Genomic DNA, 14,037 nt, shown 5'->3' on the forward strand with positions numbered 1-14,037 from the left:
TCAGTTTGTCTCAATGTGGAGAACTCAAGCTCTTATCTGTGAGTTGTGGTCGTCTTCACCAGCAGATCTGAGATCTGTAACTGCCTCTCGCAGCTGAACATGGGAGGAGTGTGTCCTCTGCAGACGCTGGTGTATTTCAGAACAAGGCTGTGACTGTGTGTGTGTGTGTGTGTGTGTGTGTGTGTGTGTGTGTTAGTCACTGCACCCTGAGACCCACATCAGTAATGATACAACCTCTGCCTACATCTAAGTGTCCCCTGTGTAATTCAGCTCCTGTGTGCTGCTGTGTCATCAGGCTGGAGCTGATGAGGCAGTAACAGGCCGGGCTCTGTACTTCACCTCAGCTTCGTCTGTGGCCGACCGGTCGCGTCGGCCTCGGATAATAATTTGCCGCGAGGTTTAATCATCCTCGGCCCCGGAGCTGTCCTGGGTCTGTGTTTACCTGCTGGCTCCAGCCTGCTGATTGGCTCCTGTGTAATAACACTGTGTGGGATCATCTCAGGGCTGAAACCTGGAAGCTGCAGTTTGTGTTTCAAGGCTTCGGATGAGGACATGAAGCTGGTACCAGCATTAGAACAGACTTTAAACATTTAAATTAAATATATAGGGAAGACACATTAATTTATATACCAAAAAGAATGATCAGAGCTGCTGCTAACTATTATTTTTTACTACGGAGTTAATGTCTATTGTTAATAACAGTATTAATAGTGAATATCTGAGACTGTTTCTGTTTCTTTCATATTTCCTGGTGTTTACACAGAGCAGTTAAAGTAAAGTGTTACAAAAGTACAAAGTTCAACATCATCAAATACAGGGGTCATGTGATTTTTTTTTTTTTTTATTTTGGTCTATGCACGAATAATTTCATAACTAATTGAATTTGATCAGTTTATTAATGTGTAAAAATAGGATTTTGGCGAATTGCACATTGCTCATAAATCTAATTATTGGTCCAAATGAAGTTTCCTAAAGTCTCTTGCTTTTTATTGTGACTCTTACACAGTTCCTCCTGATTTCAGCTTGATTATATATTAATAATATTTTCCTTATTAACCTTGAACCTCTTGTGTCTCCTCTTCCTCTCCTCCAGGCTGACGGGGCCGAACGGCAGCCTGAGTGACGGACAAGGAAACTACAAGTACAAGACCAAGTGCACGTGGCTCATCGAGGGGAAGTAAGTGTCAGTCAAACACAACATCAATACTTTATAACAACAACACAACAATATGCAGCTCGTTTTCTAAGAACTTGACAATTTGTCTGATACTGACTGAGGCTCTTAAAAAGTTTCTTAAATTAGTGTTTAATATACTTTTTTTTCCAGACTACAGTAGAATATTATGGATTCAAGAATTTTGTGTATCGACCGGATAAAAACACAAATACAACTAAATCAGTGGAACTTGGATTCAGGAGAACAAACAGATCTTTTCAGAGTTTTTTTTTCATTCCAGCAAATTCAACCACTGAAACCAAAATGTCTGTGAAACTCATTATTAGCTGTGATCCGAAAGTAAAATAAATAGAATTTTTCAAATTTCCTCTGAGGCGTTCAGACATCTTTACCACGAAGACTACCCCCCCCCCCCCCCCCACACACACACACATGAGGAGCATGAAGAATCACCACATGAACGTGAAACATTAAATTAGCTTCTACAGAGGAAGACTTCCTCAAACCCTCTGCTCAGCTGTGAGATTTAAAAACTGAAACCATAACTCAATAATGTACATTTCACTGGTGCTGATAATGATTATCAGATCGAGTCCCCACTGTCCCCCCCCCTTCACTCGGGTCCCTCTCTCATAAGGGCTTCCCAGTATCCAGCGGGTGATGGATGGACGTTAACGGCAAAGTAACCGTGAAGAAATCCAATACTCCTCCGCCCGTATTGTTCAAGTCAGCAGAACCTCAGCTCGGGGAATTGATCCAGAGCAACACTTCTTCATTTATCTGGCTCCTCCAACCTGCGAGCTCTTTGATTACATTTACATTTTGGGCTTTGAGCCAATGCTCATTCCGAGGGGTTGACCACAGGAGGTCACAGGTACTGCTCGCTCGCCTCGACGCCAGTGTAACCGCTACGGGGGGGGGGGGGGGGGTCCTGAACTCCTGACCCCTCCTCCTCCTGGATGGACTCTAATCACCAGGGCGCCATGTGGCCCGGCGGCTTCATTACATTCTAATGGCTCCTTCATTTGCCGTCTTCAGCCCTCGGGCGGCTCCTGACAGAAGGTTAATGTCTCCACACGTGCTTCAGAGTGACCAGAACACTTGGAAAGTGGTTTCATGAGCCTCCGACGTGCATTCACTTAAAGCTCCCTCTGCAGATGAGTGTGTAGAATCGCTCAGCAGTGACCTGATGGGAGCACGGCACTGGTTTGGAACATCTGGCCAGTTGCCTGACAGGCTGCGTGTCTCTAATGGCCCCTGATGACCGTGGCTTCTGACCTGGAATGGGATGTTTTACTCCTCATTCTTAATTCACCGATCACAAGTCTTCTTCGTGATCAAACCCTGGGGCTGCTGCCATTCTCTGGTTTATTTGTCTGGGCGGGGGGGAGAGGGAGGAGGGGGGGAGGAGTGAGTCACCCTTTCACTCAGATAAATTAAAGTTCGAGGAGGAAAATGTGACTTTTCATAAAACCTCCCGTACATCTTGTGCTCTCGTCGTTGAGACGCTAAATGGGCCTTTGTCCTCCGTCCCCTCCTCCTTTCACTCATTTCATTTTGCAATATTAACCAAATTTAGAGACACGACATTTTGAAGAATCTCATGAACGTCTTAAATCGAGAACCGATCACACAAGCTGGTTCTTCATGCCTTGATATCTGATGCTCTTTACTTTAATAACACTCAGTTAAAGTTAGTTCATTAATTTAGATCAGCAGCAAGTTTAACTTCCTGTTACAACTTGTAAAACTTCACTGTCAGATTTATCAGGTGATAGTTTATATTACCAATTAAATATATAATTATATTAAATTTATATCATTCAGCTATTCATTCTGTGATTTCATGCAAATAAACAGCAGATAACATTTAAACCTTTACAACAACCTAGTGAATAAATAAGTTATAATGTTCTGAAGGTTTTAATAAGTTTCTCACACTCGTGTCAACAACGGCATTCTCGTGTGTGTGTGTGTGTGTGTGTGTGTGTGTGTGTGTGTGTGTGTGTGTGTGTGTGTGTGTGTGTGTGTGTGTGTGTGTGTGTGTGTGTGTGTGTGTGTGTGTGTGTGTGTGTGTGTGTGTGTGTGTGTGTGTGTGTGTGTGTGTGTGTGTGTGTGTGTGTGTGTGTTCAAGGCCCAACACCGTACTGAGACTGAGGTTCAACCACTTTGCCACCGAGTGCAGCTGGGACCACCTGTACGTGTACGACGGGGACTCCATCTACGCCCCCCTGCTGGCTGCCTTCAGGTACACCTCCTGGGGATCAGTCTGTTCAGTGCAGGTCTGAGGAGAGGGAAGATTTCATGAAGGGGAAATCTGCCTCGGCTTTTTTTGGGCTAATGTGATGGAAATTCATCTTGAGATTTGAAATAATGAAATTCTCAGACCGGAGTTGCTTTTTGAGTCTTTATAATAATAAGCTCTGCAGAGTTGACACAACAAGCACGGGTGCTCAAAATGGAACAACTGGCTGCAAGTTCACAGAAGCCAGAACTTATACAAAGAGGCGTTTCATAAAGACATGATATGAATTAAAAAAAGAAGACATGAAAGACATGAGATCATCCTCTGTCTTATATCTGCTGTGTCCTTCCGTCCCCAGTACCAGTTAGAAAAAAAAACATCACCAAATAAGGGTTCCATCCTGTCAGGTAGACAGTATCACAGCAGTGAGACACCTAGTAAGGATTTCCAATACCTTAGACACTGGTCAGGGATATTTTCCATTACACTAATTTCAGAATTTTAATGGAAAACCTGTAAAAACACTTTATCATAGGATTTCAAATCTCTACAGAGACTTTTTACGGTTGCAGGGATTATTTTACAAACCACTGCTGAACCATTAAATTACCACATTTAAAACCATTTGGACTCTTGTGTTGTGACTGCAGTGGTCTCATTGTCCCTGAGCGCTATGGGAATGAGACGGTTCCAGAGGTGGTGTCCCAGTCCGGCTTCGCCCTGCTGCACTTCTTCAGTGATGCTGCCTACAACCTCACCGGCTTCAACATCTCCTACAGGTGAGACAAACACACAACGTGACCGTGACTCACAACCTACAAGTCACTTTCACCCTCTTGCCCAAGGACACTTTGGCAGGCAGGGAGCTGGGGATCAAACTACCGACCCAGTAGTGTATATTCCATTCATTCCATTTTTGAATGTTAACCCCTTAAACCAAAATGATCACATATTGTGTCTTTAATTACAGATTAACTTGCTAAAAATAGATCAGATCCCTTTTCCCTTTGCCAGTAGAAGAGTGGTCCTGTCTGTTTTTCCCCCGGTGCTCTTCACTGCTCCATCTTGCACAAATAGAAGAAGAGAATAATTATTGCACGTGATTCGTAAAGTGTAGAAAATAATAAGAACACAAATGCTCGTGGCTGTTTACCTGCCAACCCCCTGAAGTTCTGTGTGTGTCACATCCTGATCGATTTCTATTCTCATTGCAAAAGCCGAATATGGAAAACGGGCTTTACACAAGTTGAAGTTAATTTCATCAACAGGCTGCTCCTTCCAAACAGATTCAAACATTTTTATTAGATCTGGTCATTTGTTTTTAGTGAAGGGAGTTTCCTCGTATCACATTGCTCCTGAGCCTCTGCAGCCGAGTGCGGGCTGCTGCCAAACAGCTGAGTTTGAACTTCTCTGAGAATCCACAACATGCATCCACGATGGAGTCAGTGTCTGAATCACACGCGTGTCGATACTAACTCCTGAGAAGAAACACTCGGTGCAAATGATTTCTGTTTCTATTGAAAGGCCGACCTCCCTCCCTCAGAACACAATGACTCACACACACTTATTACTCTCTGCATGATTCACTCAGCACACGCACTCGACCGGTTTGACGGCGCTTTAGCAAGAGGACAAATGTCCACATGTGTTTTTTACACTGGGTCATTACACCAGCATCGAACTGGGGCCTGTGATGGTGAGGCAGCACAGTCAGCATATTGTAGCTTCTTACTTTGGAGGGACGCTGACGTGAGCTTCACTCGGATCAGTGTAATATAGAATAGATCGAAACTTAGTTTATATAGAACTATAATCAAGGTAAAGTTGTTTTCTCTTTTAGATCTGAAGGTTTCATTGTGATTAATGACAATAGACTGTATATAGCTCACGCTCCTCAAACTAAACCTAGAAAGATGCTGCTCCAGTGGATTCAACTGGGATTAAAAGGAACAACATTCTAAAAGCCAAGGTGGAGCCTGTCTCCTCCAAACATCTGCACCAGGACACGATGGCCCCCTGCGTTCTCTCCACCCCCCATCGTAGGTTATGGGTGGTGATAGTTGTGTTAGTGTCTCATGTGAATACATTAGGATAAGAAACTGAGATAACTTTAATTCTGATATTCTGTGAGCATAACATGCTGGCTTCACTGAACCCTTAGGAGTGATTCTCTGACTTCTGCTGCTGAGCCTGAGGAACCTGTCTGACACGACGCCCCAGTCTCTACTAACCAAACCAGTCAGGACTCGATAACAGGACAGAGACATTCAGATCAGAGTCTGAGCAGTGTAGACTTTTGTTGTACTATTATATATTATTTTTTTAGTATACTGTTTTTAAATTTCAGATGGTGATCAAAAAAATATATTTTTGATCACCATCTAATCAAAAATGTATACAGATAAATGTAGTCGAGGTTTAGCCATAAACTTTGTTATAAATTCCTATAAACAAATGTAGCCTGATTGCAAAATTTCCATATTTTTTTAATATAAAATGTAAAGATGCTCATTGTTTTTTCTGTAAAATCAAAATTTGCATATTGGCAAACATAAGCAGGACTGCAGCTGAAGGGACTTTAACATTTTAAAACTGGATTAAATGTAGTTTGTAACACAGGCTGCTTATAAACCAACTTTAATAAAATGTTACTACATTTGAAAAGTACAATCATCAAACAGTTGCAAGATTTTTTTAACATTCAAGGATTTACACTTGAGTTTAACCTCCATGCTTCATCACGTAGAGGTCAGCTGATCAGTGGGTTGTAACTGGGTCGGACTCTGACGCCACAATCACATCTATAAACTTATAAAAAGTCTTATCTGTTTGACCTCATGAGTAAAAATTAACTTTTCAACTCTTCCTCATTGCTGCAGTTTTTTTTTGCTTTTGTTTTTTGGGGTCAAACATTATCTCCACAGCTCCACTGGAGTTTGGAAAGAAGCTCTTTATTAATCGTGGACATGGTGAGTCGAAGGATCTGTGCTCTGTTGATAAAAGCTTTTTTATTTCCATTCAGCCTGACGCAGGGTGAACAAACTCAGAAGTGACTGAACTAATAAAGATCAGTTTCTCTGCTCAGGATTCATCATCTCAGAGTTCAGGGTCCAGACTCAGACTCTGGTGATATCTGTTTTCTGAAACCAGCCTCAGCTTCACTCATCGGCTGCTGGCTGCTGGTTTGAGAGAAAGAAGAGAAAACTGGTCACCAGTAATAAATTAATTAATGGAATTTGAGATATTTGTTCACTGACTCATAACAGAGGAGATAAAGGTACAAAGACCACCTTGTACTTTCAAACCAGAGGGACGCTGTGTGGCTGTTTTACTGCAGATCAGGGTGTGTGTTGCCATCTGCTCGGCGGTGACTCGATATCTGCCAGTAACTTCAGCCGGTAGTTCGATGCCGTCTGAGAAGACTTGACAAGTGTTGAGGCAGGTGCTTGACCCACTGATCAGGGAGGAGGACGACTCTAGCAGCAACATGTACAGCTGTCTGCGGGGGGGGACGGGGGGGGGGGGGGGGGGCCGTTGCATATTCCAGCTTCCAGCCTGCAGACAGCTGAGCCACTCCTTCCACTGAAGCACATCCAACTCCCCAGTTTAAAGGTTATCCTGATATTTTATTCACAGACTTCAACCCTTTGCTTCTCTCTCTCTCTCTCTCTCCCCCCCCTCCCCTCAGGGTGAATTCCTGTCCCAACAACTGCTCGGGCCACGGCGAGTGCCGCGTGGGGAACTCCAGCTCTTCGGTGCTCTGCGAGTGTGAAGCCAACTGGAAGGGAGAGGCCTGCGACGTGCCGTACTGCCTGGCCGACTGCGGCTCCCCCGAGCGAGGCCGCTGCCAGGACCAGGCCTGCGTCTGCAGCACGGGATGGCAAGGTGGGATCCCAGGGGATGTGACCTCATTGTCTCATGCAGTGCGCTGGTTTGAGTAACCACGATGTCACCGGGTTGGCCTCGGCTGGCCCACGCACGCCAAACACTCCTCAGCTGTTCAGATAAGCTTCCTACTGGGCCTACATTCTGTGCACAAGAATGAACAGTGGCTCTGCTGCCATCCATTCAAACTGCCAAGATTCACTTTCACCAGCCAAATGGTGATTAATACAGGATATCTGTGGAAACACTCATATTTCTAATTGATTATGTGCTGCAGTTATGGCGCTTTCAGTAATAACCCAACCGAAGATTAGAGGTAACAACTCTGCCTCTGTTTCTGTTTCTGTGTGATACAGAGCTGCTGGATCTCAGTCAGAACAGTGTGAAGTGATTAGAGCTGAGAACAGTGACAGACTGAGGGACTGTATAATCAGCTCGGTTCCAGGCCCCCCGATTGGTCGCCCACATCTTAGACTCCTTCAGCAAATTCATATAGAATCAATGGAGTGAGCAGAAACGCCAATTCAGTCTAATTATCAGGCTAATTTATAACTGAAGGAGTTATATATAAGAGTTATATGTAGAAGAAAGACATGGAGACAACCTCCACACAGAAGGAACTGGGTCGAACCTGTGTTCAAACATTTTCTTACTTTTTAAACCAAGACCTGGAATAAATGAGAGAAACCTCACAGCTCAGCACTAAGCAGCTCTATAGAAATAGTTTGAGGTTTGTTATAGAAGGATACTGACTCCATTCATCCAGATTTAGCCTGTTTATCAGTCGATTCAACCCAGTTTACCCCCCCACCCTCTGTTACTGAGCTCCTGCTGCCTCCATCTGCTCCACCTGTTGCATTTAAATAAACTCTGATCAGTTTTCTCATCATTTTGAGTCATGAATATAGTTTGTTTATTTTATTTTATATGTCGATGACCTGCCATTACTATACTTCCTTCTTTAAATCCCTCCATATGGGCCTAAGCACTCTATTAGTTCTTAAATGGCTCCACTGCCGAGACAACAGCTTAATTTAACTGCAGTTATATCAGCAGCTCAGTGTGCTCATGATCTAATTACCAAAGCTGAGGGAGTCGGGGAAACAGACTGGCAATTTCTTTTTTATCAACCCTTTATTACCCTGTCATGGTGTTTTAGCCGGAGAATTGGACACTTAGTGCACTGGCTGCTGCTCTCTTCCACGTGAACTCATTCTCTAAACAGCTAGAGCACCAGCACAGACAGATGCTCGGTGAATCCAGCCGTGCGTTCAGTCTCCTTCACAGATGTGTGGCTTCTGCAAACTGCTTCTTAAAGGGAGGAGAAGTCCAGCTTCAGTTTTATTGAAATGCCTCCTCAGCTGACCAAAACAAAGAGCAGGAGGGTTAATGTGACCTTGATTGTTCCAGTGAATCACATCACTTCCTGTCACGTGGTCACCTCGGCATTGTTTTAAGAAGATCAATAAGGAAATCACCCCCCCCCCCCCCCCCCCCCCCCAAGTGGTTTACATCCTGCCTCTGGTGCACGGTGCAGCCATACCACTAATTAGCTGGTGGATGTTTTATTCCAGGCAGGTTTTTTTTATCTGCCTTTGATCAGGTGAGGATGGATCGACATGAGATGAACCGGATCAAAGGACTGCCCTGAAACCTCACCACAGCGTGAGGGATTCAAACCATCGACAGGCCGAGGGCGAGCTTTCTATTTCTGGCGTTGAAGTTGTTGTTGCCCAAAAAAAACCGTAGAAGAATCCTTTCCCCGTTCATTTCAGGAGCGATTTCCGGTTTATGCTGGTGTTATTGTTCTCGGCCAGTCAGAGGGGAAGGCAGCTTCGGCCAAAACATTTGTCTCTAGTGAAGTATTCCCCTGAAATTGTTCTTTTTTTCAGTGTTTCTTTCCTCTAGTGTTGGTTTTAATGGTTGATTGTGAACGTTAAAGTTAAAAAGCCATAAGAAAAAGCAAGTGTTTGAGACAGAGGCTGAACAGAGGAGCAGCAGCAGCTAAAACTAAAACTATCTACCTGAATAAAAAATCATCGTCAGCCTCACTTACCTGAAGCCTGAAAATGCTCCTTTAACTTTTCCTTGCCTTGCTTTCATAATTTAATAAGCTCAATACATTTCGGATCATAACTCGTTCATTTCAGTGAGAGCAGATGGTCACAGTTTCCTGTTCACTGTTCCCTGACTGCAGGACATTAAGATCTAATGAAACCTGTGAGAGTTGAATCCACTAATACAGCAAATCTTTCACAAGCTAGAAATCTGGTGGAATGATCCCCTCACTTGTTTATGGGGGTTCATTTATCCTGCTCATCACAAATGCAGAATTGTTTATTCTCCATTCAAGCCTTGATTCTCTTTGTGGTTTCTGTTTTCTCCTCAGCTCCAGACTGCTCCGTCTCATCTCCTGCTAACTCCTCCTTCTGGACCCGGGAGGAGTTCACCGAGGCCGGGCTGGCGAAGGCCGCCCACAAGGCCGTGGTGGACCAGGGCATCATGTGGGTCATCGGGGGTTACGTCTTCAACGCCTCGGACTATCACGTGGTCAAAGCGTAAGTGCTGAGCATCTACAGGAGGATTTCAGGGGTTTGACTTCTCCTCTACTTGCTTCTCATGAGTCCTGACGTTCATATGACACGGTAGAGATGCTATGAAACACAGCGTCTCTGTTTCTAGGAATTTAATTATTTTTTAACTTGCATGCCTGGAAAACCAAGTGCTGGAGTATTACCTGGCTGCTATCGTGTCAGGAAGAAGAAGCCTTATGACTTCCTGATGCTTGTAAATGAAGAAGTAACTGTACAGAGTTCTGCACAGTCGTGAAAAGACATTATTAAAAACCATGAAATTACAGGATGGCTGCTGCTCCTCGCCCTGAACTCCACCCAGTAAAGATCCCACTGCTTCCCTTGACTCATGTTTTGGTTTCACAGTCTGCTGGCCGGCTAAGATCTGGTTTTATTTCTGTCCAGGGTCTTTTATACAAGACTGTAAAACAACCTTCGGCCAATTTAACACAACTTCTTATATTTGTTGTTCTGACATACTTGGACAAAATAAATGAAAGACTTGATCCGAGCTCATGATGATGATGTCATGATAACAATCAAAGCATTTCCTGTGAGGTCATCAGTTGGTTGTTTTAAGAGGATTCAGTCGTTAGAGGTCATTGAAAGTCTGGAACCTCGATTGAGACAAATGTATTCGGACACCTCTGTGGTTTTTTATGGAAGCATAAAAAATTACAATAATTGCAAATCTGTTTCTGACTTGAAAGTTTCCCTTCTGATGCTTTATTTACCCATTCAGATCTTATTCCATTCTTCATTCGATGATTCAAGCAGTTTCCCAGTGATCGGACATTGTTCCTCCACTTTTCATGGAATCTTAATCTAGATCTGTGTTAAAAAGACAAACCAGTTGGAGTCAGGTGTTCCCCACGGACTCTATTTCTGTCTGGCTTCACACGTTATCACAGACTATGTCCCAGATACATATTCATATATTTAGAGATCCAGAAACTCGCTCATCAAGTCGTGAAAGGAAAAGGTGTAATAATGATCACAGATGAGACGAGGACACGTTCATGTCAAACCTCTGAGACGCTGTCACGCTCACCTCGTGTTTCTGTTCCTGCAGGTTCAACCTCAGCAGCAAGAGGTGGCTGAGCCTGGAGCCCTCCGTCCACACGGTCACGCCTCGATACGGCCACTCGCTGGCTCTGCACGAGGTTTGTGGAGGAACTCACATCCACACTAACACACAGACACAACACAAAATGATGATCAGTGTGTGTTTAACATGCATGTGTTGTTTGTGTCGGCTGCACCGTGAATACGACTTCAAAGAGGAGGAGAACATAACTGATGACAACTGAATTAAATGGAGGCGCTGGCAGAAACTCCCCCCCCACTCTGTGTTTATGCTTTCAGCGTGTCTGTTTGTTGTCTGGAGCTAATATCTAAATCTCTGGGTTTTTTGATGTACTGCAGTGAAGTGGTGAAGCAGTTTCTCCTCAGCCAGAAAGAGTGTTAGCAGCCGCTGATGGAATAATAAATAACAGCGAGGGAGAGAGGGAGAGGGAGAGAGAGAGAGAGAGATAGAGGAGGATTCACAGGAAGTCTTTCTGCTCTGTGGTTTGGGAGAACAGCGTTTGGGCTGCGGCGTTTGTGATGAACAAATTGCATCACAGCGTGTGTGAATGTGTCTTGAAAGTTAATGTGGGCTCGCCAGGCAAATCTGAAATGAAATCAGTGTTGATACAAACCGGACGGAGCTGATGAAAGTCTCGTGGTTCCGTCCCTCAGGAGGACGGAGGCTGAATCTGCTCCGTCACCTTGGAATGAACAATGAGAAACACAAAACCTTTCTGTCATTCAGCTGATATTACAGAAATACATCACGTTCCAATATCATCTTACAATTTCTTTAACCAAGCTTTGTCAGAAAATAAAATCCAGAACTGAACTGGAACACATCAAGATCCATTGATCATCTATGTCAGTTCTTAGGATCTAATTCTGCTCCACTCTTGGTCTTTGATTCAGGGAAAGATCTTCATGTACGGAGGAAAGATCGACTCCTCGGGGAACGTGTCCAGCCAGCTCTGGGTTTTCTACATCCAGAACCAGACCTGGGTCCTCCTGACCCCCCGGGCCAAGGAGCAGTATGCCGTGGTGGGACACTCCGCCCACATTGTGCCTCCCTCCCAGGAGGGGGGCGACCCCATCATGCTGGTTCTGTTCGGACACTGTCCTCTGTACGGCTACATCAGCCAGGTCCAGGAGTACAACATCGGTAAGACATGGAACTTGGAGCATCTCCTGTTGGCTCACAGATAGTTTGATAATCTTCACCTGAGCAGTCAGCAATACAAACTGATATTACTCTTGTACTTGTAATGCGTTTTATGAGCTCAGTGAAAGCTCCTCTTGTGTGACCCTGCAGCCAAGAACACGTGGAGCATGGTGTCCACGGACGGGGCTCTGGTCCAGGGCGGCTACGGCCACAGCAGCGTCTTCGACCCGGGCACCAGAGGCATCTACATCCACGGCGGCTACAAGGCCTTCAGCGCCACCAAGTACGGCTTGGCTGGAGACCTGTACAAGTTCGACGTGGACAAGAGGAAGTGGTGAGCTCCTCTGTTTGATGACACACAATACTCAGGCCTAAAAGTTTATTAGAACTGCCCAAAGCTGATCGATGGCTCTGTGGCACTTTGTAGTAGGAGCTTATTCTCAAGAAAAGTTGTAACAGCAGATAAAACTCACACCTTTTCTGAACTTTGTCCAACAACCATCCCTGTGTGTTTGTGTAGGACCATCCTGAGAGACAGCGGCTTCTTCCGGTACCTCCACACGGCAGTGATCGTGAGCGGGGCCATGCTGGTGTTCGGAGGAAACACACACAATGACACGTCCATGAGCCACGGCGCCAAGTGCTTCTCCTCCGACTTCCTGGCCTACAGTCTGGGTGTGTAACACACACACACACACACACACTCACAGCCACACAACAGCAGCTCCTGTACTCCTCTCTCCTTGCCGCCCTTCTGCTGAGCGTGCATCATCTCTTTGGTTTTCCTGCACCGAGCTGCTTTGCATGCACTCGGCCGCTCAGACTCTCACTCGGGAGCTCTTCAGCTCGGCCGCAGTGTTTTGTTGTCGGACATTGAGCGGCTCCACTGAGCCAAGAGAAGGTCAGATGTCCCAGCTCGATGTACACCAGTGGTAAACTGCAAAAGAACCATAATGATGTGGTGTGTAGTGGTTCTGCCTGCTCACACTCCCAGTTAAGATTTGTAGGTTCATGTAGAAAGGGGAGAAAATTACAGAGAGATTCTCGTGGAGCTGCAGGTGAAGGTAAACACAAAGTGATGGAAGCTCAGACCTAGATTCCCCCCAGTGGCCTCAGGGGCTTATTCCCAGGTCCCTATTTTACTACCCTGTGTTTATTCAGCGGCTCAGGTGTGTGCGTCTGCAGAAGAGCGATGGATTCATTGGTTCATTGTGAATGTTGTCGATTGTTGTGTAACTAATTCTAACCTGATTTTAAAGTTGGTTCTGTGTGCTCGGTCAGAAACTCTCCTGCCACCCTCACTAACAGCCCCCCCCCCCCCCCCCCCCCCAGAACTGCCGTAAGCCGCTCATTAATCGTAGACTTCATTCCACCTGGGTGTGTGTGTGTGTGGGGGGGGGGGGGGTCCCTGCTGCTGCGAAATGGCTCCAAGACGTTCTGTTTTTCTGTGTCATTACCAAGATGATTGACAGGAAGAGGAATGGAAATAGTTTCATGACTTCCCTTTTATAGAAATTTAAAAACCTCAAATATTATTTTACCCTTACTCCTGACCTCCCACTTTGTCTTTGAGCAAAAAAAGGACTAGCCAACAATTCTTCTCACCACACACACACACACACACACACACACACACACACACACACCAGCAGCTATCTAATCGTCCGGTGATTACAGTGGAGCTGGACCTGCACATCGAGGACTAATTCCCCCTTAACAAGCCGAACTCAATTAGAGGGGGGGGGGGGATTTAAGGGTCGTCCGCTGCCCTGACGCTGGTGGATGGTGTGGTGATCAATCCCCGGCTCCGAGGGGCAATGCGCCACTCTGTCTGCAGTACCGCAGTGTGCCAGCAGAGGGCGCTGCCTGCCTGTGAACGATGAGCTCTCAGAGCCTCTCCTCTGGGAGAAGATGATGACTTGCACTG

At 45.3% G+C, this 14,037-nt stretch overlaps 1 protein-coding gene across 1 annotated transcript in view; it reads left to right on the forward strand.

Annotated features, from left to right (window-relative positions):
* The window catches only part of LOC128451003 (attractin), a gene marked incomplete at its 3' end in the record, with an annotated part of 43,615 nt that overhangs the window by 10,084 nt on the left and 19,494 nt on the right, over window positions 1-14,037 (forward strand). Inside the window, 9 exon segments of the mRNA XM_053434773.1 lie at window positions 1,094-1,177; window positions 3,312-3,425; window positions 4,073-4,201; window positions 7,111-7,307; window positions 9,697-9,865; window positions 10,953-11,043; window positions 11,861-12,110; window positions 12,261-12,444; window positions 12,631-12,785. Of these exon segments, the coding sequence (XP_053290748.1) occupies window positions 1,094-1,177; window positions 3,312-3,425; window positions 4,073-4,201; window positions 7,111-7,307; window positions 9,697-9,865; window positions 10,953-11,043; window positions 11,861-12,110; window positions 12,261-12,444; window positions 12,631-12,785 (1,373 nt within the window).

Source organism: Pleuronectes platessa, chromosome 11, assembly GCF_947347685.1.
Source record: "Pleuronectes platessa chromosome 11, fPlePla1.1, whole genome shotgun sequence".
NCBI lineage: Eukaryota > Metazoa > Chordata > Actinopteri > Pleuronectiformes > Pleuronectidae > Pleuronectes > Pleuronectes platessa.